The sequence below is a fragment of the Ambystoma mexicanum genome, chromosome 14 (assembly GCF_040938575.1).
Source record: "Ambystoma mexicanum isolate Mex_15411 chromosome 14, UKY_AmexF1_1, whole genome shotgun sequence".
In the NCBI taxonomy this organism is placed as follows: domain Eukaryota; kingdom Metazoa; phylum Chordata; class Amphibia; order Caudata; family Ambystomatidae; genus Ambystoma; species Ambystoma mexicanum.
Window position 1 is genome coordinate 139,777,591 of NC_090940.1, and position 24,374 is coordinate 139,801,964.

General features: G+C 47.2%; 1 protein-coding gene across 3 annotated transcripts in view; it reads right to left on the reverse strand.

Moving 5' to 3' along the window:
• MTA1 (metastasis associated 1) overlaps positions 1–24,374 on the reverse strand; it is a 1,118,686-nt gene that overhangs the window by 281,295 nt on the left and 813,017 nt on the right. For all 3 annotated transcript variants that reach the window (XM_069638739.1, XM_069638738.1, XM_069638741.1), the window contains one exon: positions 14,542–14,694. In XM_069638739.1, coding sequence (XP_069494840.1) covers positions 14,542–14,694 — 153 coding nt within the window. The remainder of the gene's footprint in view (positions 1–14,541; positions 14,695–24,374) is intronic.

A 24,374-nucleotide genomic window follows, 5' to 3' on the forward strand; every position in this document is an offset into this window, starting at 1 on the left:
GCCACAGCTACCAGGTAAATATGGGTGGTGCAGACTGCTACCAATTGGGTTTACTGCTTACTCCTGAAGTCTTAATCTTTTTGCAGTGTTCCCCAAGGGAACTGCACAGGATTCTGCCTAACATAGCGGTCTCAGCAAAGTCCAGAGTGTTCTTCAATATGTTATGGGTGACTTGTTTGCCTTCAGCCACGACCGCCAGCAGGCGTGATCGGGTGGGCTCTGGAACATCTTGAAGGCAATTCTTAACTAGGCCCCACTGGACATCACTGTAACTTGCCAGCAGAGTAGTATTTACGATTCTTGTGGAGTAGGCCGCAGAGGCTGTGACCCGTTTACCCAGGGTATAAAGGTGTTTACAGTCTTTGTCTGGAGGTGTTTCCGATGAAGACAGTGGAACCCCCCCCCTCTTCCGAGTGGTAGTGACCACCAAGAAATCTGGTGTTGCATGACCCCTTATGTAGAGTGGGTCGGAAGGTGATGGGCGGAATAATTTTTGACTGCACGTGTGACAAACGGGGACAGCAAGGATGGGGCCAGGTGCCTCTTTATAGGATTCAGTAGGGGGGATGGCTTGACTAGTCAGCCTTCGCCTTCAGAATTTCCTCCACGAATATGGAGTCTAGAGCTCCCTCATGTGTTGGAAATTGTGAAATGATTGGCTGCTCTTTTTAAAATAGCATTAAACATCTGGTCGTCAACAGGGGACGAATGCCTCAGATGACGTCTGGGTCAGGGGTATGTGTTGGTAATAGCCAAGGGCCCTGACCCTCCGCCCGATCTTGATCTCAGTCTGGGTCTTGATCAGCTGTGTCTTGTGCAAATTGATTAAGGTCCTCATAAGTATCCTCCTGTGTTGGGTCTTCTGGAACATCGAAGATATCTTCCTGGTGTCCCTGTGCCGAAATTGGTAATTTCTGCAGTTTGTAAGGAACGGGGCAGGAGTCCTCTTCCCTGGGTCTTTTTGGTGTGATCTACCTGTCCGAAAAGTCAATAAACTGGGCCATTTTGTCTATGTATTGCTCAAACCTCTCCCTAGTCCATAGGGAAGAGGCAGAAGAGTCTGGAGGTGGCAAAGGTTGCTCAAGAGGGGGTGATTTTCCCAATAAGGCCTTAGAGAGAGCCTTGGGGGGGTCCGACCACTCCTCTCGACGAGAGGGGATGCCCTTGTGCTCTGTGGCCACCGAAAGAATAGCTGCACGGCTTTCGTGAATTTTCGGCTGTTGTATCGACGGTCTCCACGCGCCTGAAGGCGCAGTCATGGTCGGTAACTCCACCGAGGTCTTAGGTGCTTGTGGTGCCAGATGGATGCCTAGTCAGATTTGTTTGTTTGTTTATTTTATTTGTATGGCGCTCCAAACCCAGAGGTAGAAGGGCGCTTAAGAATTTGGTTACAGAGTTGAGAAGTATCTGTGTGTTGCATACTTCGTACAGGTTTATAATATATACATATAGATACAGTGGTCAATAAACAGAACATATGCAGTGCGTACAATATACAATTTTCAGAATAAATACAGTGTCTAAGCCAGTATCCGCACGGGTCTAGAGTTAGTAGTGTTATTCTTTGTTTAGCAGCCAGCTGATGACCTGCTTCCTAAAGATCTGGAAGGATTCGGCAGTTTTGATGTTCAGCGGTAGGGAGTTCCAGAGTTGGGGGGCAAGCACTGTGAAGCTTACTCCCCCAGCTCTTTTTAGGTGGAACCTGGGCACTAGTAGGCAAAGAGTGTTGGAGGATCTGGTGAATCTGGTGGCAGTTTTCAGGGTGAGTTTATTAGCTAGATAAGGTGGTGCTAGGTGATTGAGGGCTTTGTACGTGAGGCAGAGGGTTTTTAGATCAATTTTTTGGCGTATGGATAGCCATTTGCAGGCTTTCCTGGTAGCAGAGATATGCTCTTGTCTGGGAATGTTGAGGGCTGCGTGCAAGGCGTTATTTTGTATTACCTGCAGTTTGTTGAGTACGGATTGATTAGCGCCTACGTACAGGCTGTTACAGTAATCTAGTTTGGATTGTATTAGGGCCCTGGCAAGGGTGAGGCAGCTGTTGGGTTATAGGAAGGGTCTGCTGGCCCTAATGAGCTTGCCGGTGTAGGCAGCGGCTGAGGCGGTCATATTAGTGTGTTTGCTAAGGTTGGTGTTGGCATCTAGATGGAAGCCAAGGGTTTTTACGCTTTTGGCTATGGGAATGGAATGACCATCGGTGGTGATGTTGTTATAGCTAGGGTCAAGTTTGGTTAGAGTGTTGGGGGAGCCGACGATTAGGAGCTCTGTCTTCTCATCATTCAGGCAGAGACCATGGGAGGCCATCCATGCCTGAATGATGGAGAATATTTTGTTGATCCGGGCGGAGTCTTCTTGGTAATTACCAGAGATAGTGAGGAGTATCTGGGTGTCATCTGCATAGTTTGTGTAGGTGACACCCAGGTGGTCCAGTTGGTCAAATAGAGGCTTTGTAAATATGTTGTACAAAGTGGGGGATACGCAGGAACCTTGTGGGACCCCGCATGTGATGGGGATGGGGTCTGCTGCAGCTGTAGTGGAAAAGACTCGTATGGTTCTGTTTGCCAGGAAGGATTGTATCCATGTGATGGCAGGGGGGGGAGAAGTGGGCTGCGGTGGCCAGGTGATTACAGAGGACCTCATGGCTGACCAGGTCAAAGGCCGCTGAGAGGTCTAGGAGGAGTAGGATTGCGGCATTGCCTTTGTCTTTAATTTCATCAATCTGGCTTTTGAGATCAACAAGGGCGGTTTCAGTTCCGTGTTTAGGTCTGAAGCCAGATTGACGTATTCCTAGCAGTTGGTTGGATTCTAGGTATTCCTGAATTTGGATGTAGGCGACTCTGTCCAGGATTTTCAGTAGGAAGGGGACTGTGGTGATGGGCCTGTAGTTTGTGGGTGTGGCCGGGTCGAGGGATTGTTTTTTCAGGAGAAGGAGAACCCATGATTGTTTTAAGTTGCTGGGGATAGAGCTATTGGTGAAGGATAGGTTGATGAGTTTGGTGATGAAGGGGGAGAGCTCTCTGGCTGCATCTTTTATGATCTGAGCCGGGCAGCTGTCTCCTTTACAGTTAGAGGGTTTCAGGGAGGTGATGATTTTTTGAACTTCCGGGATGGTGACTTTTTTTAACGAAAAGCTTGCGCTAGTGTTGTTAGGTGTGGGTAGGCTAAGGTTGGTGACATTATTGTTGAAGAGTTGTTGCCGTTTGTTTTCGATTTTAGTTTGGAGTCCTAAAATTTTATTGTTGAGGGAGTTCTGGATGTTGGTGCACCAGGATTTGTCTTTCAGGCAGGTGTCCGGGGGCGAAATAGGGTTTTCTAGTTCCTTCAGAATTTTGAATAATTCTTTAGTGGAGGATCCTGCCTGAGTGATCCTGGTGTTGTATGCATCTTTTTTGGTCCTGATTATCCTGATTAGATTATCCTGATTAGATGCCGCAAAAGCAGTTGTGTGGAGGGTGCCGACCGCGATTCCGTCGAAGAGGCCTTAGGGGTTGTTTGCTTCCATACCCGTAGTGCGTGGGTGCCCTTGTCGCTGGGGTGTGATCTCCCCATAACAGAGCCGGTGGCCTGTATGCCGGGCCAGGCATTTGCGAGCCAGTAGGCTCAGCTGCAAGGTTGATGGCTTCCAATTCAGAGCCATGGCTGCCGACAGATTCCTCGTCGTCCGAAGCGACTGCGCCAATGGGGGAAAGGCTTTCGGCCTGCATAGCGTAGGCCACCCACTGTTTAGTCTGCCTGTCTTTCAATGTTTTCAGTCCAAAGAGCTTACAGGCCTTGCATGAGCGCTCATCATGGTCTTGAGGAAGACACTGATTGCAACAGCGATGGGTGTCCTTCCAAGGAAACTTGCTGTTACAAGACGGGCAACATTTAAAGGGTGGCCTCTCCATAGCAGAGGGTAGCGGCAGCCAGACCAAGAAGAGAAAGAGAGGGGGTAAAGGAAATACATTCTTAGAGATGAATAAACCCAGAGCCCCACTCTTCCTACTGTAAGGGCCTGGCCGGATGGCGAGGGCACGTGGTCAACAGTCGTCGAGCAGTTGAACAGTCCCCGAACAGTTATAGATGTCGTCGCTGACGGGAAACCCACGAGGTAGTCGTCGCTAAGATTAGTCGGGAGACTAGACGTCCATTTGGTCATGGGGACAAAGTTAGCAATATAAAACTCTTGCGAGCTCCACATAGGCGACCAACTAGGTTGGCAGAAAAAACAATCTGAGGGATCTCGACGCGTGAGGTACTTTGAGTACACTACACATCACGTTAGGGATAGTGTTACCGTCAACACCCATGTCGACGTCCCCTTTCGATCTTTCAAAGAAAGGTGCAATACATAGCGATTTCCACTAGATGTCGGACTATATGCATAGCATGTGATTTTAAGCATATTCACAAGCATCAGAAATATATGTATATATATACAACAAAGTCCCTCTCCCTATTTTTTCCCACTTTCAATGTTCTACTTGTGTCCGTGGCTCAGTTCGAGTCTCTCTGCATCAACTTTCCATCAACCGACCAGTTCAGCTTCCTGTGGGGACCGGACAGGAATTTTGTCAAAGGGGGACCTGCCAACCATTTTTTTTTTTTTTACACGTGTCTTGTTGCGTGTTATTTTCCACAGGAAGCTCTGCGGTCGTCTGGCTAATGCCAGGAGTAGCCAAAAGTCTGACAATCTGGATCTGGGCCTAGGTCTATTAAACCTGAACTATCCACTCCGCTACCAACATGTGCTCTAGCACCTTGAAGCATCTCTTGTGCTAGATGGAATTACCAATAAAGATCTCAGACCAAATAACTGGACAGACTTAAAGAATATTGCAAAGTACTACTTTATTCTCAATTTAATAAAGCAGGGTCAACTGGCAGACATCGGACTGATGCTTGCGCACACAAACTTGACTACACACAGGTTTTATACCCCAATATCCGTCATCTAGGTCATCCTACGGGGGAAAACTTTAGCGAGAGGGATTGGTTAGGGGAAAATGTCTATTTATAGAATACATAGGCGTAGTACATCATCTGTGAGGCACGCCTCGAGCTACCTCTAAATACGTATAATACTGATTATAGAGAACAAAACGGCAGTGCATGGGTCTAAGCAACATTGTATAGCAGGTTGCCCCATAAGCCGTATGATTGGTTGGCATTATCACCCAACCTTGGACTTTTGGCTCAGCAAGCAGCACGTAAACTAAATTAAACCCAGGTGCTTGAATCACATGAGATTACTCCCCACTTTCCCAATTAGTCCATCATCTCTCATCTGAGCCAAAACTCCCCTCTGTAGTTGATCTTGTAGCCTGCTCTCTGACCAGGGACATTCAAGGACGTGTAAGCACATCACTATCTTCATCAGAGGCTTTATGAATAGCCCTTGCTTTTGAATTCTGAGTCACATGTGAAGAGACCACACATGTGGCCATTTCAGCCTCTTATCACTGCCATTTGATTTAATTATAATGAGTCAAGGCTCTTTTTGGCATCTAGAGACTTGCTCTTTGTACCTCGTATAGACTTTATACACTTTTAATTGTCCAATACTTGGCTTTCTTCTTCTTTAATCTAAGAGAAGCACATCTCCTCCATGGCTTATCCCGTCTGCCTCCCTTCGTGCTTTGCAGCCATTTCTTAGAAATACATTCCTTGATCCCAAGCCAACATAGACTCCTCTGTTATGCAAACAAAGCTGTTCTTCCAGCTTCTCCAGACTCCGCAAACCTGATCTGTTTCTGAGGTAGCTGAAATGAATCATAACACGAGCAGGCATCGATTTTCCAATTATGGCCGTCCTAGCCACGTTACATATATTCCTCTATAGCAAGCTTCTATGTATCTAGTCTACCTTGCGTTACTGTATATTTACACTTATTGGTCAGCAAGTTACTTTGTCTTCTTTTACATTCATGATTACTTTATTGTTTTGTACAGGTTTCTCTTATCAATTCAGTTACATCGATACTCTTCAGTTTTTTCCTAACGTTTCAGTATGACTTTGTATAGCTTCTTTATGCCATCACTCTGCCCTCTTGTCACATGCAGAAGGGATGTGACCAAGCAGTTCGGACTGGACTACCCCTTTGGGGGTGGGACCAAGCCTTATTTGCATATGGTCTTTCCTCTTTTGTAATGGCTTGGCAGATGAAGAACGACGGTCTGGAGGGTTGCCCAGGGCAACGCCAGAGGTTAGGATTAATTCTAAACATTCCAGCCATCACCTCTCGTTTTGCTTTAGCCACCCAGAGTGGGATGGGTATGCCCAGACTTGGGTTCCGTGCCTGTGGGCCTAGAGACCCAAGCTACTCCTCCCTGATGAGGCCCAATGGGGATGAAACATGCCTGGGGATGCTTGTGGTCTCGTGCAGAAGGACCCCTTTGGGGGTGGGACCAAGCCTTATTTGACATGGTCTTTCCCCCTTTTTGAGGGCTTGGCAGGTGAAGAACGATCGTCTGGAGGGTTGCCCAGAGCAATGATAGAGGTTCACATAATTTCTGAACCTTCCAGCCATCACTTTTTTCTTTTGCTTTAATCACTCTGCCCTCATCAGCTTTCACTCAGCGCTCCATGATGTCCAATGGTGCGTGCTGACATCCTTCCACCCAACATCCTTCCACACTTTCAGTGCGAGGGTACATCCGATATGGTTGTCCGAGTGCATATCGTCTCTCATACACTTGATGCGGTATAGGTATAAAACATGGAGTCTCATGTAGGGTCTTTCTCCTGCTATTCCAGTATGATGGCGGCGAGGAGGCGGAAGTTAGGGGAAATGCATCCATCTGCTCCTCTACAAGGTATAGATTGAGTGTCGGCTTTCTTTTTATTTGATATGTCGTCTACAAAATCTGCATCCTCTACAGTTTTTTGGGTTTGGATCTTAAAATAATCTGCTGCCTTTTTAAGTAGATAATTGAAAAGAAGCTGGTTGTCAATAGGGGATGTGTGTCCGGTTTCTGCAGTAATGTCTGCAGATGGTAAAATAGATATGTCTGCATTATCTGGGTCATCTAGGTTATAGTTGATAGCATCCCTAGGATCATTGTACCAGTCCGCCTGGTCCCTGTTACCCTGGCATTGATCAACCTCCTGGTCCTGATTGATGTCTTGGAAAAAGCATTGCTCATCTTGGAGTAAGTTTTGTTGTGGCTGCTCAGTGACACCAATGGCGTTAGGTCTAGGAGATGTGTGTGACATGCGTACCCTAGGAGATTTAACTGGTGGTTTCCCCTAATGTTGAATCTAAAGCTTTTTGCATTGCTGGGTAATTTTCCATAAAAGTTACAAAGGATGAAACCTTACCCATTGGGTCTGCGAAAAGTTCCCTGGTCCATGTGCCTGTTTTGGAAGTTTATGGAAGTGGAAACACAATAGCTTCTAGGTGTACAGTTTGTCTTTTACAATGATTTAGACAAGGGAGAAGTGGCCCAAGTATATCCTGGGGCATTTTGTGATAGTGAGTGTTACTGAAGAACTGGTAACTGTAGACGAAGCTAAAGTGTCTCACAAAGGTTGTGCATTTTCGTTTCGAAATAACCTGTTTTCACCCACCGTTCGGTACATCTATCCTTCAGCTTCTTGGACTTAAAGAGTTCACACAATGCCCTTCTGGATGATCACAATAAAGGCAGTGGTTACTGTCATAAACCTGAAGGTGTCTCCCTGGCTAGTCCCTGGGGATTTGTCATCCATGTGGGCAGGACACAGCCATCGCTATTGGATCCAGTTCCTGGGGGTAGACCAGTGAGGGAGGATCACCTGGATGGGGGCTCCTCCGGGAGTGGTAGTGGGACACTGACAGGTGAGATATGGTATCCCCCTTCCTTCAACACCTTTTCCCCCATCCTACCACATAGGACATTCAAAACCATAATCCCTCCCCCTTTTCGCCACTAATTATTTAGCACAACACACAAGAGAACGGACTAACACCAATACAAGGTTCAGGCAAAGTCAGGCAATTGAGCAGAATCACACACCTGATGGCCCTTTACCTTCCCCACAGGGCTAAAAGGTGGAGCAAGAGAGCACAGGACGAGCAAGGCGAGCACCGCAGATAGCATGTTGAGACGGCTAAGCAGGCGCGGCAGTTCAAGCGAAGGAAAAAGGCGGCAGGAATCGAGAGAGTGGCAAGGACAGAAGTGACCTTGCGTTTTTCATCCCATACCCGCGGAACCTTCCAGGAAGAGAGCCTAAAACCGGAATCAATAGCACAAGTATCAGCACAAGTATCTGGCAACAGATGTTAACGGTACACGGGGCAGGTTTATGCCGATAAGTAGGTGCAAGGTAAGCTCCTGCACCCATGGTACCGGCCTTGACTCCAATAAAGAGGAAAACCAACCAGTGCAACACAGCCAGTGAGTCGATAGGAGAACCGATAAGAACTGGGCTGTGTTGAATGAGAAGAGCAAAGTGGCAAGTTTGAACCAAGTATAATGAACTGTGTAAAGAACTGTAAAAAGTGGTAAGGGAAGACTAGCTGCAGATGGAAACCTGCATCATGTGGGTGCTAACTCGAAAGACTCTAGTCGATCCCCATGTAAGTGACACTACAGGTACAAGAAGGCTGTAAGAAAGTCGCCAAAACAGATCAAAGTGGTCATACAGGAGGTCTAGTAAAATCCCTGTACAATTGAAAGACTTTGATCTACAAATTGTGCGAAAGCAAGGGGAGTGAATCCTGCTAATTCAAGTGAATGTGAAGTTGGTAAGAGTGAGCCCGACCGAGGGATGCTGACTAGAGCGGCAAAGTCTAAAGTCCAGAGAAACAGTGTGTTGACAACAGAGGAGAACCCAGCCGAGGGATGTCCACCATGAACTGTTTGAAGACATTGAGAAACCAAGGGAAGTGAAACCTGCTAAAGAAAGGGAAGTGAAAACCGCTAAAGAGAAGAGAACGGTCGAAGCTCGACCAGGGGAGATCCGGCTGAGTTTGAGCAGGGTCAGCGCCCAGAAGAGGGGGATCCAGGGGTGAAACCATCACCCTATGTGAAACTGTGGTAAGCAAGTGAGAATGGTCAGCGCCCAGAAGAAGGGGACCCAGGGGTGAATCCATCACCCAGCGAACATTAGAAACAAACTTTCATTTGTTAAAGGAACTTTATTTGGGAACCGGAGGCTCCCTCAAAAGTGAGAGAATCTAGCTATCCGGGTGTTGATATCATTAAGGAACTTTCTAAAGATTTGCACACACAAAAAGGAATCTCAGGGTGAAAGTCGGCACCCAAAGCCCTTGGAAAAGAGACTGTTTATTTGTTTTGTTATTTGAATATGTCAGGTCCTTGAAGGCAAGAGACTCAAGTGAAATGAGACTTGGCCATCGACGGCGATGCTAGGTGGAACGGAACTGTCATCTCGTGCCGGAGAAGCCCGAGATTATAGCGTGCTCTAAGCTCCCATCTTGCCCCAAGCTCAAAACTTGGGGAATGGAAACTCAAGCTGCTGCATCCTGACATATTTGAGAACACTTCTTTCTTTTCTTGCAAACTATCCTGCGCCCGTTTTTGTATTAGCTGTGAGGTTTGGCAGTATAGGCCCTTTTATTTTGACACAACGACACTAGGACTTGCTTTATTTTCATTTGATGGTCGACGCTTGCTCCCATCTTAGATTTAGGTTTAGTTTAGGCGTTTTCCACCCTGCAACCATTGTTCAATATACACCCTTGAACTGTGATCACTTGTGCCCATCTTACTTGTTGCCACCATGAGGTCCCCACATTACAGACTCGATGAGTGTTCCTCCAAAGAAATGTCCTGTTACAGGATGGACAGAATTTAAATGGATTTCTTTCCATTTTTGTGTATGAATGTAAAGGCAGCTAGACAAATGTAGCAGAAAAAGAAAGTGTAAATATGCATACTCTAAGAGAGATGTAAATCATCAGTCCCCACACGCTCCCTACTGCAAGGCTGAAGCCTGGTGTAGGCCGAAGCATATTGTCGAGGTGTCAATAAATTTGTTGAAAATAGTCCACTGATGGATGTTGAATGTTGCTTGATGAACGTGCGTCGAGGTTGCGTCTGTTGAAAGGCGTGAGAAATATATAAGTAATGTAACTATTAATATAAAAGTAGTGAAAGCTACAGACTCCGCATAGAGTGAACGGACCACGATGGTGGAATAAAACAATGATGGACCTTGACGCGTGAAGAACCATGGGTACAGCACATGTCAAAGTAGGGATAGTATTACAAGCACGCCTAGGCAACGTCTCTTTGCGAACTTTGAAAACAAGTCATGCAGATCTGTCTAAGCAGATCCACAAGCTTTTGAAAGACAATATGGGATACATTATTCAACGTAATCGTATTTCTAGTGCTTGTATCTGCTTAGATTCACATGCTATGCATAGTCTAACATCTAGTGGTAGTCGCAGAGTATTACAAGATTTATTTTCAAAACTCGAAAACAGACGACGACAGGTCTTGTAATACTATCCCTAGTGTGACGTGCGCTGTACCCATGGTCCTTCACACGTCGATGTCCCTCAGATTGTTTGTTTCTGAGATGAGGTTGCATGAAGTGTATCGTGAGTACAGATGTGATAAAGCAGACACCGTGATAACACAGAAAACATCTATGCGCCTCCTACTCCAGAAGGGGAGGAAGGGTGGGCGCATGTGAATCTAAGCAGACATGCACCAGAAATAAGATTACAGTGAGTAATGTATCCCTTCTGGAGCTTGTGGATCTGCTTAGATCACATGCTCTGCATAGATTAGCGAGAAGTATCTGGAGAAGGAGGTGGGCATTGAGAAGGTACAGCAGCAAAGAGATGTTTTAGGACCACTTGTCCCACCTGTGAATCTGCTTTACAGTGTGCATCAATGCAATAATGTTGTGCGAAAGTATGGATGGAACTATGCAGCAGCTTTGCAAATGGCATTTAGAGGGACGTTTGCAATGAAAGCTAAGGTAGCTCTTGTACCTCTGGTAGAGTCAGCCCTGGGGGTGGAAGGTAAGACTTTCTTAGATAGGTAATAGCAGAGCTGGATGCACTTGACTATCCATCTGGAGATGGTGTTCTTTGATTTGTGATCGCCTTCTTTTCCAGGTGCTATGGAAACAAAGAGTTGGTCTGTTTTCCTTAGAGGTTTGTTTTGTTCACATAATACAAGACCGCCCTCTGTACATCAAGTGTATGGAGGCTTCTTTCTGCTGAGTCAGATGGATTTTGAAAGAAGGTAGGCAGTTCTATGGATAAACATGGAACTTTGAAACAAACTTGCGTGAGAACATAGGATGCATTCTTAGGACAACTTTGTACTTGTGTACCATGAAGAAAGGGTGCTGTACGGACAAAGCCAGTAGCTCACTGACTGATTTTATAGACGTGATAGCTATTAGGAATGCAGTCTTGTAAGTCAGACGTTTTAGGCTGACCTTGTGCATAGGCTCAAAGGGTGGACCCATGAGCTTGAAGAGCACAACATTAAGATCCCAAACCGGAGGAGGGTTGGAAATTGGGTGGTATAGCCTCTTTACCCCTTCCATGAATGCTTTAATGGCAGGAACCTTCCACCAGGACACCTTGTTTTGTGAAGTGGTGTAAGCTGACAGGGCCGCCAGATGCACTTTGATGGAGTTGAATACTAGGCCGTAGTCTAGTGGGTATAGCATGTAATGTAGAATGTTAGATGGGGAACGTTCTGTTGGGTTTAGTGATTGTGATGTGCACCGTACCACAAATCTTTTCCACTTCTTGAAATAGCAGTGACTGGTGTTGGTTTTTTGTGCCTCTTTTAGGATGTGCATACACCTTTGTGCAAGATTCAAGTGGCTAAAATCTATGACTTCAGGAGCCAAGCTGGCAAGTTCATATATTGAGGACACGGATGGAGAGATGCTCCCTAGTGTTGTGTTAGCATGTTGTATGGGCACAGGAGCTTGACTGGGGCGCACATCGCCAGTTTGAGCAGATGTGGAAACCAAGTTTGTCTCGCCAACATAGGAGCAACCAGGATTAGAGTTACTTGTTCCTGGTGCATTTTTTGCACTTTTGTGTTCAGTAGTGGTATCGGGGGAAAAGCGTAAGGAAATTTCCCTGACCAGTTCATGCACAGGGCGTTCCTCTCAGACCGTAGTTGGGGAATCCTAGAAGCGAAGTCTGGACATTGTGCGCTTAAGCTTGGGGTGAACATGTCTAATGCTGGGTGACCCCATTGTGAGAATATTCTGTATAGGATATCTCTGTTGAGTTGCCACTCGTGTTCTTCTGGTAAAGGGCATCTGCTTAGAGTGTCTGCCAGAGAACTGAGTTGCCCTGGAACATGTTGAGAGGTTAGGAACATGTTCAGCTTGAGTGCCCACTTCGATATTTTGTGGGATAGCTTGCACAGACTTTGAGAGTGTGTGCCTCCTTGCTTGTTTTGGTAGAACATGGCAGTGGTGTGGTCTATGAGGACTTGCACTGTTTGACCTGTAAGATGTTGCTTAAAGGCCTGAAGAGCCTTGAGGAATGCCAAAAGTTCTAGGAAATTGATGTGTCTTTGGGCAGTTGCATGAGTTCACTGTTCGTGGGCTGTGTGGTGAAGGAAATGAGCCCCCATCTGGTGAGTGAGGCATCTGTAGTTGGGATCGCCTGCCCTGGTGTAAAGTGGAAGGGTTTTCCTCTTAGCAGGTTTTCCCTGGACCAGCAGAAAAGAGCTTGTACCAGTGTTAGCAAAATAGCCACTGGATCGTTCCACTGACCGATTGCCTGAGACCATGGTTTTACTCACCATTCCTGCATTGGGTGCATGCACAGATGCACGTGTGGAACCAAGTGAATGCATGAGGCTATCATCCCGAGCAAGCACGCATTACTTTGCGTACAGTTATCTGGCGACCGACTTTGTAGTGTGGTACTTGCAACAGCATGTTTTGTACTCTCGTTTGAGTGGAAAACCAGCTCCTCCTTTGTCTTTAGAATAGCCCCTAGAAATAGTTTTATTTGGCTAGGGACTAGGCTTGATTTCTTTTCGTTGATGGAGAAACCCAGATTGAAAAGGTCTATTGTCTTTTCAGTATTTTGTTTGCAAATTTGAGGAGATTCCCTGGTAATTAACCAGTCGTCCAGATGAGGGTATACATACTGGGATGGACTTTCTGTGCAGGTGTGCAGCCACTACTGTGAGTACCTTTGTGAATACTCCTGGTGCTGAGGTGATGCAGAGGGGGAGTACCTTGAACTGGTAGTGAATTCACCCCATCTTGAAACGCAGATATTTTCTCTGCGCAGGGAGCATTCAAATATGAAAGCATGCATCTTTTATATCCAATGTTGCCATGTAGTCCCACCGTTTAGGAGTGGGATTAGTTCTTGAGAGCGTGGTCATGCTAAACATTTGGAGTTTGACATATTTGTTTGCAGGGCGCAGATCTAGTACTGGGCGCTTGGAAAGGCCTTTCTTTGGCACAAGGAAGTATGATGAATAAATACCCTTGTTTACCTGATTTGCTGGGGCGATCTCTATGGCGTCCTTTTCCAGCAGTGCCTTTACTTCTTCCAACAATATGCGTTTTTCTTCTGTTGAAATCTTCCTTTGTCTTGGCGGCCGGTAGGGTGGTTTTTGTAACAGCTCGATACAATACCAGCCTTCCACGGTAGACAACACCCACTTGTCCAACGTTATCCCCTCCCATGCGTGGGTGAAGTATGAAATTCAACCTCCTACGGGAGTGGCATGGGAGGGGACCTGTAGCGGTGCGTCATTGTTTGGGAGGGGTGGAGCCTCTCCCATGTGAGGTTCTGCCTCTTTCCCTGGTCCTTTTATTTCCTCTTCGAAAACTGGAAGAGGAAGTCTGTCCTTGCGATGGGCCCCAGGATGAAGACTGCCCGCCCTGAATATAGTCCGAGGAACGTTGAGCACCCTGACCCCGAAACCTTCTAGCGTTTGAGGAGCCCTGTTGTTCATAGTGCCTAGTTAACTGGTCAAGGGATTTGACAGTGTCATATTCCTCCCTAGCACTCTTAAGGGTATCTTCAACGGCCTTCCCGAAACAAAATGCTCCACTAGCATGTTTAAGAGGGTGGCCTGAGTTTCTAACTTAAACCCCAATTTTCTGAGCCAGGTGTGGCGCTTGATGAGCGTACCCTCTGCAATGATGCGTCCTGCATTGTCTGCTGAATCAAGATTGTTTTTGAGGACTTTGCATGCATTTACAAAGTTCAACAAAATTCTGCAACCATCAACTCAAGTCTTTACATTTTCAATGTATTTACTACTGTGCACTGAATAAAGTGAAGACACTACACGCAATCAAAGCAAAACCTGAAATTATTTTGCTGAAATCTACGTGTTTAAATAGAAACAAAAACTGAGCCAGACAATATCCTTGCTCTTTCATTTCTTTTCAAATTTGGAACACAAAGACTAGCAATAAGTGAGGCTCAGGTCTGTTACACTTATTGTGTTAACCAAAAACATGCAAAAAAAAAAAGTTATTTACCTTTAACAATCTTAATGTCTCTGAGGGCCATGTTCTTTTGCAATCAATCTCCACAAACAAAGAAATGCTTTCCTTAAATAACACTCTTTATCCTACAGAACACTCACCATCCATTCCGTTGTGTTGGTCATAGCTCCTTTTACCAAGAATGGTTGGCGATCCACTGTTAATCACCGCTGCAGACTTGGCAGGTGTAAAGCTGTTGAGATTACTGGAGAGACTCTTGGAAAGGTCTGGCTTTGGAGGACAAGGATGCGTTTCTGTAGAAGGAAAAGAAAGTATTATATATCCACAGCAACCAATACTCTAGAACATTGCATTTACTAATGAGGACAATGAACCCTTGGTGGGGTACTGGAAATTAAAGCCAGATGAACCCTCTTGAATTGCCTTTATTTCATATTCTTTAAATTTCACCTCCAATATGTGGAACGCTCATGGTAGCTTTGGTGAGGGAAAAGGGAGGAACTGAAAAGAAAGGGTACCTTATTTCCATGTATGACCCTTCATTAACAGGAGAGAAGGAATAAGTTACTTACCTGTAACTCCTGTTCTCCAGCATTGGTATCTTTCATAGATTCACATGCTGTGAATATTCCCTGTCCGCAGGCTGGAAATCCTCGGTAATAGAGCAGTTTAAACTTAAACTTTCAGTCACTTTTGGGTCATACTGACCACAGTCAATTGGAACACCTCCCTTAGCTCCTCCCCAGTCGCCCATCTTCAGATTTGGCAGCGCACGTGAGTGGCAGTAAGAGCCAAAAGATGAGCCATGCAGTGTAGGGTCACATGTGAATCTATGAAAGATACCAATGCTGGAGAACAGGAGTTACAGGTAAGTAACTTATTCCTTCTCCGGCATTGGATCTTTCATAAATTCACATGCTGTGAATAGATTACAAAGCAGTATTACAACAATACCCATGGGTGGAGACAAGCTCCCAGCATAATTTACCACTGGAGACTTACCCACCTGATGCGAAAAGGTTCTGAAGAACTGATTGTCCGACCTTGGATTCTTCTGCAGAATGTCTGTCGACACAATAGAACCTGGTGTATGCAACGATCTCCAGGTGGCTACACAGCAGATGTCAGGCAGCGGAATTCTGGTGAGAAAAGCTATGGTAGCAGCCACTGCTCTGGTAGAATGAACCCGGGGCCTGCCGGGAAGTGGTCTGCTGGCTTGCTGATAGCAGAACAAGATGCAGGTAGCAATCCATCTTGCAATGGAAGACTTCGAAAGAGCCTTCTCCGGGCCAGAAGGTCCAAATGAAACAAACAACTGATCAGTTGTGCAGAAAGATTTAGTACGTGCCACGTAGTACTTGAGGGCGCGCACCACATCTAGCGTGTCCAGAGAACGTTTCCGCCAGAGAAGTGGGCATATCAAAGAATGCAGGCAAAACCACCAGCTGGTTTAGGTGGAAAGCAGATGGCAACTTGGGCAAAAATGTTGGGTTGGTACATAGAATCGCCTTGTCCTTATGAAATGTAAGATAGGGTGGTTTCACAGAAAATGGCTGAATTTCACTCACTCGTCTGGCTGAAATGATGGCACCAGGAAAGCAGATTTACAGGAAAGGTATTTTAATAGATGCTTGGCGCATGGGCTGGAAGGGTGGCTTCATGAGTTTTGAGAGTAGCAAATTGAGCTCCCACGGTTGTGCACGGCGGCAGACTGGTGGAAAAGACCGGAAGAGTCGCCAAACAACTCCTTCACCAGATGGGGAGACCATAGGGAAGGCACACTTGCAGCACGGTTGTACCTGGAAATCATCGCTAGGTGCACCTTTATGGGGGAATGTGTCAATCCAGATTGAGCCAGGGACAGCAGATATGGAAACAGCTCCTCTGGTTGGATGGTTTGAGATTGCAGTCGCTGGCTCTTGCACCACACCTGAAAACGTTTTCAATTGCTCGTGTTGCATTTCAAGGTGGACGGGGCTCTAGCGCTGGCCACAACAGCAGGGCAGTGTTGCGGAAGGGACAGTGCTCTGAATTCTAAGAAGACAGGAGCCAGGCATTCATATTGAGAGAGAGGCCAGGTCGTGGTGCAGTACTGCTCCTTGATTCCTGGACAGGAACGAATGATGAGAAAGCGGCTTGATCGGTGTGGCCGACAAGAGGGCAAGGAGGTCTGAATACCAATACTGTCTCGGCCATGCAGGGGCCACTAATATCAGTTTGCACTGATCCAGCCTGAAGGTGTGTAGGACACGAGGCACGAGAGGAATGGGGGAGAATGCATTAAGAAACCTCTCCTCCCATGGAATTGCAAAGGCATCCCCCAAGCTCTCTGGATGAGTGAAACGGCTGGCAAATGTTTTTGCTCTCCGGAGTGCCCCATGTCTGGAACAACAGATGTAGCTGGTCGTTATGCAGTTCCCACTCAAGGCAGGAGTGTAACTCCCTGCTGAGGGAGTCCGCCTGAGTGTTCTGAATCCCCGGCAGATGGAGGGGATGGAGAAACATGCCCTGTTGTAGGGCCCACTGCCACAGAGTCTGGGCCTCCTTGGAAAGCTGTGGGGACCTTGATCCTCCTTGCTTGCTGACATAAAACATTAACGTTGTGTTGTCGGTGTAAATGTGCACCACCTTCCCCTGCAAGAGAGGGAGAAAAGACTTTTGGGGCCAAAAAATTGCTCGTAGCTACAGCAGTTTGATATGCTGGCTCCAAAGGCCTCTGGTGTTTTGGCCTCGACAGTGGGCACCCCAGTCCTCCAATGAAGCATCCGTAGTGACGGTCACCCGATAGTCCGGCATTCTGAAGGGGGGCACCTTCTACCAGGTGTTCCCTTACCGACTACCAGCAAAGGACTTGCTTGAAAACTGTTAGGTAATACAGTCGTCCCAGGATCCCTCAGACTGGACCCAGCAGGCATCGAAGAATTCTTGAACCGGTCTCATGTGTAACTGGGAGTTGGAGACTAGTGGGATGCGTGATGACAACATCCCCAGCAGGGACTTGTAGTTGTGGACTGGCGTCACCCAGGCCCTGTTGAGGCAGCGTACTTTGCGTAATAGAGCCCCCACCCTTTTGTCCGAGGGTTTGGTAGTGCAAGTTTGAGTGTCGAGTCAAGCTCTGAGATAGAGTGCATAATGCGATGGAACTAGGCAAGACTTTGGTTAGTTGATGGAAAACCCCAGCTCCTGTAGACACTGGATGGTGATGGTGGTGGTGTTGATTTCTGCCAGCGGAAAAGAGGGGGCTCTCACCAACTAGTCATCTAGGTATGGATAGACATGGATGCCCCTCTGCTGCAGGTGAGCCACCACTGGTGCTAGGCACTTGGTAAACACTCGCGGAGCAGACCACAGGCCAAATGGCAGGGCTTTTAACTGATAATGTACTCCTGACACCACAAAGTGATTTATCGCCGGTGTGAGAGGTGAATAGGGATGTGGACGTAGGCGTCCTCGAGGTCGAGGGACGTCATCAAATCTCCTTGTTGTAGCTGCGAAAACACCTGCTATAGCATGACCATCTGTAACTTGTTGAACATCCTTAGGTCTAATATGGGCCTCCAACCCCTTGACTTTTTGTGCAGTGCTTTTTCCTTACCAGGAAGTAACGGGAGTAAATTCTTGTGCCCAGCACGTTTCTCGGGATCTTCTCCGCTGTGCCCTTCTGCTGCAGAGCCTGCACTTCTCGAAGCAAGAGGTGTCCTAGTCTTTCCGGCTTGTGCTTGCGAGGAATGTCCGGTGGATAGTCTGAATTCCAGCGAGTGGCCCTGCTGGAGGAGGGACATCACCCATTCATCGGTTGTGATTAGTGTCCATTCGCTGACGAATTTTGACAGGTGTCGTCCCAATGGGGTGCTGAAGTGGGAGGGCCTGACCCTGGGCTGGTCATGTCTGCTTGCCGGACTGGTCCCTAGATTGAGCTGAGCCATGGCGTCGCTGTGAGCGCCTGTAGGACTGGGATAATTTCCTGTATTGATCCCCTGATGAATATGGGGTCTTGTAAGAGGAGGAAGACTGGTATGTGGAGCAGTTATCCTGCAAAGTCCTGACATAGCAATCTTATTCTGAACGAAAGGACTGGCACCTTTGTTGAAGCATGCCTAGGGAGTGAGCGGTTTCAGTGTCCATTTTTATGGCCTGCAGGGCCTCATCCACCTTCTTCCCAAAGAAAGAAGATCCATCTAAGGGCATATCTACGACCCTGGACTGGACGTCTGGTCAAAAATCTGTAGTCTTGAGCCAACCCCGCCAGTGCAGGACCACTCCATGCCCCAGCTGGCGAAAAACAGTGTCTGCGATGTCTACAGAGACTGTAATGGTGTGGTCGGAAGCCAACTCGCATTCATGAAAGATGTCTAAGGCTTCTTGTTTCTTGTCCTCTGGTAGGAACTCCAGCAAGGGACCCAACTTGTATCACAGCTCGCGATCATAACGTGCAAGTATGGCCATTGCATTTGCCACCCTAATAGTTGTGGCTGCGGTAGTGATCATTTTCTTCCAAAGGTGTCGAGGCGTTCTCCTTCCTTGTCCGGGAAGACAGAGCAGGAAGAGGATGGATTAGCCGACGTGTTTCCTAACTGCAGCCGAGACAACAGAGTCTGGTGTGGGTTGAGTAAGGAGGCGGTGCTTTCTGGGGCTCTGTATTTTTTGTCAAACTGGTCTTTCTTTGACAGTAAAAGTGATTATGCCATCGTCCCAGATCTCTTCCAGCAGCGGGATAGACATGATGGATTTCCTGAGCGGTTCTCTGCACTGGTAAAGAACACTTTCTTTCTGCTGTTCTTCCGGCACAAGGCCAAACATTGTGGCCGCCCTGGACATGAGAGTGTGGAAGGCTCCTACCTCATCAGGGGAAGAGTCCCTGAGTGGAACCTCATCTGGCTCCCCATTGGCTGTGATGAAATCCTGAAATTCATCTGTCTGGTGTTTGGGTGTGTGTGGAGGCCCCCTCGTTGGGGTCTCCGTACCAGTGTCCGACAGCCTCTGTGGCACCGAGTGGTGTTTACCCCCTTGGTGTCTATTCCTTTTCGGGGGGGAATGTTGTCCCTCTCCCTGAAGGGCCAGGGTTATCCTTGCAACGTTGTGTGGCAGGTGCTGTAACCCGGGGCCGTTGTAGGCAGACGTTGTTGCAGGGTTGCCACCAGAGTGGTGAGAGTAGATAAAATGTCCAAAGCCATGTCCTTCTGTGTAGGAGTGATGGCTTGATCTGAATGCAGAGGGGGGCAAAGGTGGTAACCTAATCCGAAAAGCCTCACCCTGCCTTCTGGGAGACGATGCCCTGTGCGCTGGAGATCACTGCAGTGAAATAATGGCTTCCTCCTCTTCCTACCCCTCCGATTGGGAGAGATTTAAGATTGGGAGAGAGCTGGCTCCGATACCACAATGCCACCAGGCAGGAAGGCCACCCCAAGGTTAGGGAAGAAAGTTCTTGGACAGGCAGTCGATGCATACACTGTACTGGTGTCTGAAGCGCCAGTGACTATGGCCGTGGTTATCATGGTGTGGTGGCTATTATCGTCTGTCGGCAGTGACGTCGACGAGTGCGCGACAGCCGTGGACGCAGAAGTCGTGGATGAAGTGCTCATGGTCATTGGAGTAGTCGTTGACGACATGGCAGCCATAGTCGTCGACGCTTTAGCTGACGATGAGGTAGTCATAGCCGTTGGCGGCTTCATTGACAGTTGTAATGAGGTAGTTGTAGTCGTCGACGGCTTCAATGATTGTTGCAATGAGGTAGTTGTGGTCGTGGCCTTAGACTATTTCGTTGACGGTCGATGTGAGAATGTCGTGGACGGTGTTGATGGCCACAGGGTAGATGACCTGGAGTGAGGCTTTGCCGTCGACAATGACATAGTTGTAGATTTAGACAACGAAGAGCTTGCTTTTGCCCCTGAAGATGAAGAATGGCCCCCAGATTTGGATGTGGACTTAGGGGATGTTACGTCTTTGGGGCGATGGAAGGAGCTTCGGCTCCCATCCCCTATTGACACCCCTTGGGCACTGACCTCCGTTGAAGAACGGTCCTTGTGCGAGGATTTGGGCTCATCGGTTGTGGAATCTTTCTGCCTTTCCTTGCCAGGCTGGACTTCGTGCAACCTAGACCTCTTGCTAGAGGTGGTTCGACCTGCCCTGGCCGAACAAAGCATAACTTCGTACTGAAGCAGAGTCAGAGGCCCCAACGGCATCCTCAAGCCAAGCGATGAGACAACAGGGACGATCCCTCAGTATCTTTTTTCGAAAACGACTGGCAAATGTCACAGTCCTGGATAACATGGTGTGGATGAAGGCAGTAGAGGCAGTCGTCGTATTGATCCTCTATGTAGGCATTCTTTAGTCCACAGGCTTTTCCTAGTGGATTCCCCATGAGGTAGGGCCAACTACACAGATGGAGCTTCGTTTAAGGATACCGGCGCCGGGAGGGACAACGGTAGCTGTGCTGTTACGGCTAAAGCCGGTCCTCGAGTAGACATCGAAAAAAATCTAATTTTCGCGAAAAAGAAGTTGCATTTAAATTTTTATCGTAGACAAGTTGAAGAGATGATTTTTGAGGAATCCCTACGCTAACATGCAGGAAAAAATCTGAAGATGGCCGACAGGGAAGGGGCTAAGGGAGGTGTTCCTATTGGCTGTGGGCAGAATGACCCAAAAATGACTGTAATAGAGCATAAAAGTGATAGAAAGTTTAAGTTTAAACTGCTCTATGGTAACGAAGACACCCAGCCTGAAGACGGGGAATATTCACAGCATGTGAATCTATGGAAGATCCAATGCTGGAGAACCTCAAGGCCAGCCCATATGTCTTGGAGTACTGCGGATTGCGGACCCTGCTGCCGATTTAGTGTTTCTTCTGCCTTCATTGTTTGGGGGCAGAGCCACCAACTGCTGCCTCCACAAAACTCCAGGCTCTCTGCGGAGCGGACGCGGAGTCACGTAGAGTCTTGGAGTACTGCAGATTGTGGACCCTGCTGCCTATTTAGTGTTTCTTCTGCCTTCATTGTTTGGGGGCAGAGCCACCTACTGCTGGCTTCACAAAACTCCAGCCTCTCCGCAGAGCGGACGCGGAGTCACGTAGAGTCTTGGAGTCTGTGGAGCTCTGTGGTGCCTTCTCCAGAAAGGAACTATGTCCCCCCCAGGGAGACTCGCCTGCGGCACGGGTTGCTTTGGTGAGTGTCCGCCGTAAGGAAAGAACTGCCTCGCATCCCTCGACATGCCTGCAACTGCACCGAGAGTTGGAAGGAAAAGACCTTTTCCCTTTGATACACGCCAGTGCGTGCACCTCCAATGTAAGTTTAACCGAAACCGGCTCTATCCGTGTGCACGCTGTAACTGCTGTTAGCATGCCCATTGACTTTGACTTTGCAATTCACAAGCAGCGTAATCTTCTCTGCAACTTACTCACTGATAAGTCCAAAGTGAGCCCCCTTCCCTTACCTGGGTCTTCCCTTGAATCCTCCGCCCGTGCCCTTGTGAAGAACCATTGGCGGAACGGACCCTCACGTTGACCGAGGAATCTCACCCTCCGCTCGAAGAGACTCCAATCAGTGTGTCTGCTGTGTATCCAGTCCAACGTCTGGATAGCCTTGCCCGCGCCGCAATTACTACGTATGTTGATTTGCAGCCAGCGGTTGATGCGCCTGCTGCCTTGACACAGCCTCTATGCGAGTCTTTCAGTCCCAGTAGCGGAACAAACCCTGCCTCTTGCCTGCTGTTGCCCAGCCCTGCATTATTGATTCTACCACAGCATACTGTAACTGCTACTGCGAACTTAGAGACGGTGAAAGGTCCCTTCCTTCATCTTTTGCTGTTCTTTCGCCACCTCCCCCCGTTCCCCCTGCAGCTTCTTATACAACTCCAATGTCTATAAACGATAAGGAGCTCTCTTAAACACACGCCGCCGCTTCCATCAAGACAAGAATCGGTTGGAAATGAACTTACTAAAACATGCTTGCTGGATTTGGAGAAAATGAATACTGCTCGTCTGACCTCAAAAGAAAATGCGGCTCTATCATTGGCATCAGCTTGTACCTTATCTAAAGAGAATGCCCAAGAAAAATCGGTCCATGTGCCTGCAAAAAACTTTTTTTCGGGGCCACTTAAAAGAAGACGTCTTGATGACGGTGGTACCCCGGAACCTCATTGTTCACAAGCCAAATATAAAATGTCCAACCACCAGGATCATATGGGGAATCCATCCTGCTTTGACTTCTCTTCGCATTGTCAGCAACAAACAGCTGACCAGAACTACAGGTATTGCGCTGTTCCACCGTCAGAGACAACCGCACATAATGTTCGCTCACAAGAGTCTGACTGTTCATCTGATGACGATTCATCTGAATCTTCTATTATGGAATGTGAATTTCCCAAGATCCGACCAATCTTTCCAAGAACAGCACCCGTTCCAGGTGCTGAATGGGACTTTGGAGAAATCATGAGGAAAGCTTCCCAAGAACTGTTACCAGTCCTGATGTCCTCGATGTCAATGAAAATATCGCCTTTCCTAAAAATTATACGAGGAAATACAGGATGGCATGAAAGATTTGACAACCTTAGTAGCACTTTTAAATACAAAACTGAGTGCCTTAGAGAGTGAAAACAACATGTTGAAGCAGTCCTTGGCAAGATTGATGGAAAAAGCTAATACTTGTTCCGGATTGTTTAATGAGCACTGGTTAAAAGATTTGGAGGACCAAAAATTGTTTGCTGATGTGGCCAAACAGGCACGAGGTATTCTTCAACAGCAAACTCTGAATTCTGGTACAAAGTTGCTGACAGATTGTTTGCCTCCTAGGATTTATAGCCCTACTAGGGTTCCATTGGAGATTCCGAGTTGCAGCACTGAACTAACAAAGGACTCAATCTCGTCTGGCGAGATGCCTAGTATTGCTGATGCACTACGTTCCCCTGCTGATAACAACGGCGATGCTGACAAACCTGTGTCAGATACAAATATCTGTTCCTTCTCTGAAGCGGTTCTTAGTTTGAAACAAAAAAATTATGGAGCAAACTTGAAAGTCCAGGAACCTTCCTCTTCAAATTTAACTTCCATCATTGTTGATGCTTATGAACCGGAAACCTCTGGAATTATCCCCGAGACTGTGGATTATTTGGGTCGTCAGGAAGAATTGTTTCCCATTTTCAATAACAAGATCAAATCAAACCAACTAACTGGGAAACAATCAACCAAAAAAAATCAAAGAACATCACCAAGAGGAAGTCGCGACTCGAGCCACACTTGGTTCCCGCAAATTCTTAGGAAACCTGAAAACCATAAGTTTCAACATAAATTCGGATGCACTAAAAAATGAGCAAATTGTGGACCTGACTGTGGACGCTAATAAGGTTTCATGCCCTGCTGCTGGAAAAGAAGCTGCAGAACTGCATGAGCCTTTAGATCTTCTAGATCTGTCAACTCACGATTATGAAGAGGAAGTTGATCCACATGTTGACAATTCCGTCAATCGTCCAGTAGTCGAGATCCCGAATGTTCCATGTAAAAACCTGTCCATAGATGTGCCACATAAAAAGACGAACCAGAGCGCCCGACAGTGTGTTATTGTTCCTGTGAAATCTACTTGTGAGACAATAAATCCAACACAGGAAAGCCCGAAAATACTTACTCTTGGGGAAAGGTGGAAAAACTTGAACATGCTTGACATCAACACCGCCCCCCGACCAAGGCTCCGCGCTCATCAACACAACTCCTAAAGCTGCCATGAAGACTGTTTTGCGTGGCTTTCAGGGAAATGAAGATCAATCAACCTTTGTTCCAAGCCTTCGCAATCAGGAATTCACTGTCTCACTGTCAAACATGTGCATTTCTCAAAAAACAAGCCAATATCTTCCATACTCAAGAAGAATACTTCTAAATATCAGCTTATTCTGGAACGAATTTCGTCTGCAAACGACGGCTTTACACTTGACCGGACCAATGTGTTGCATCTCTTTCACTATGTACCAACTCTACGTACAATTGAAA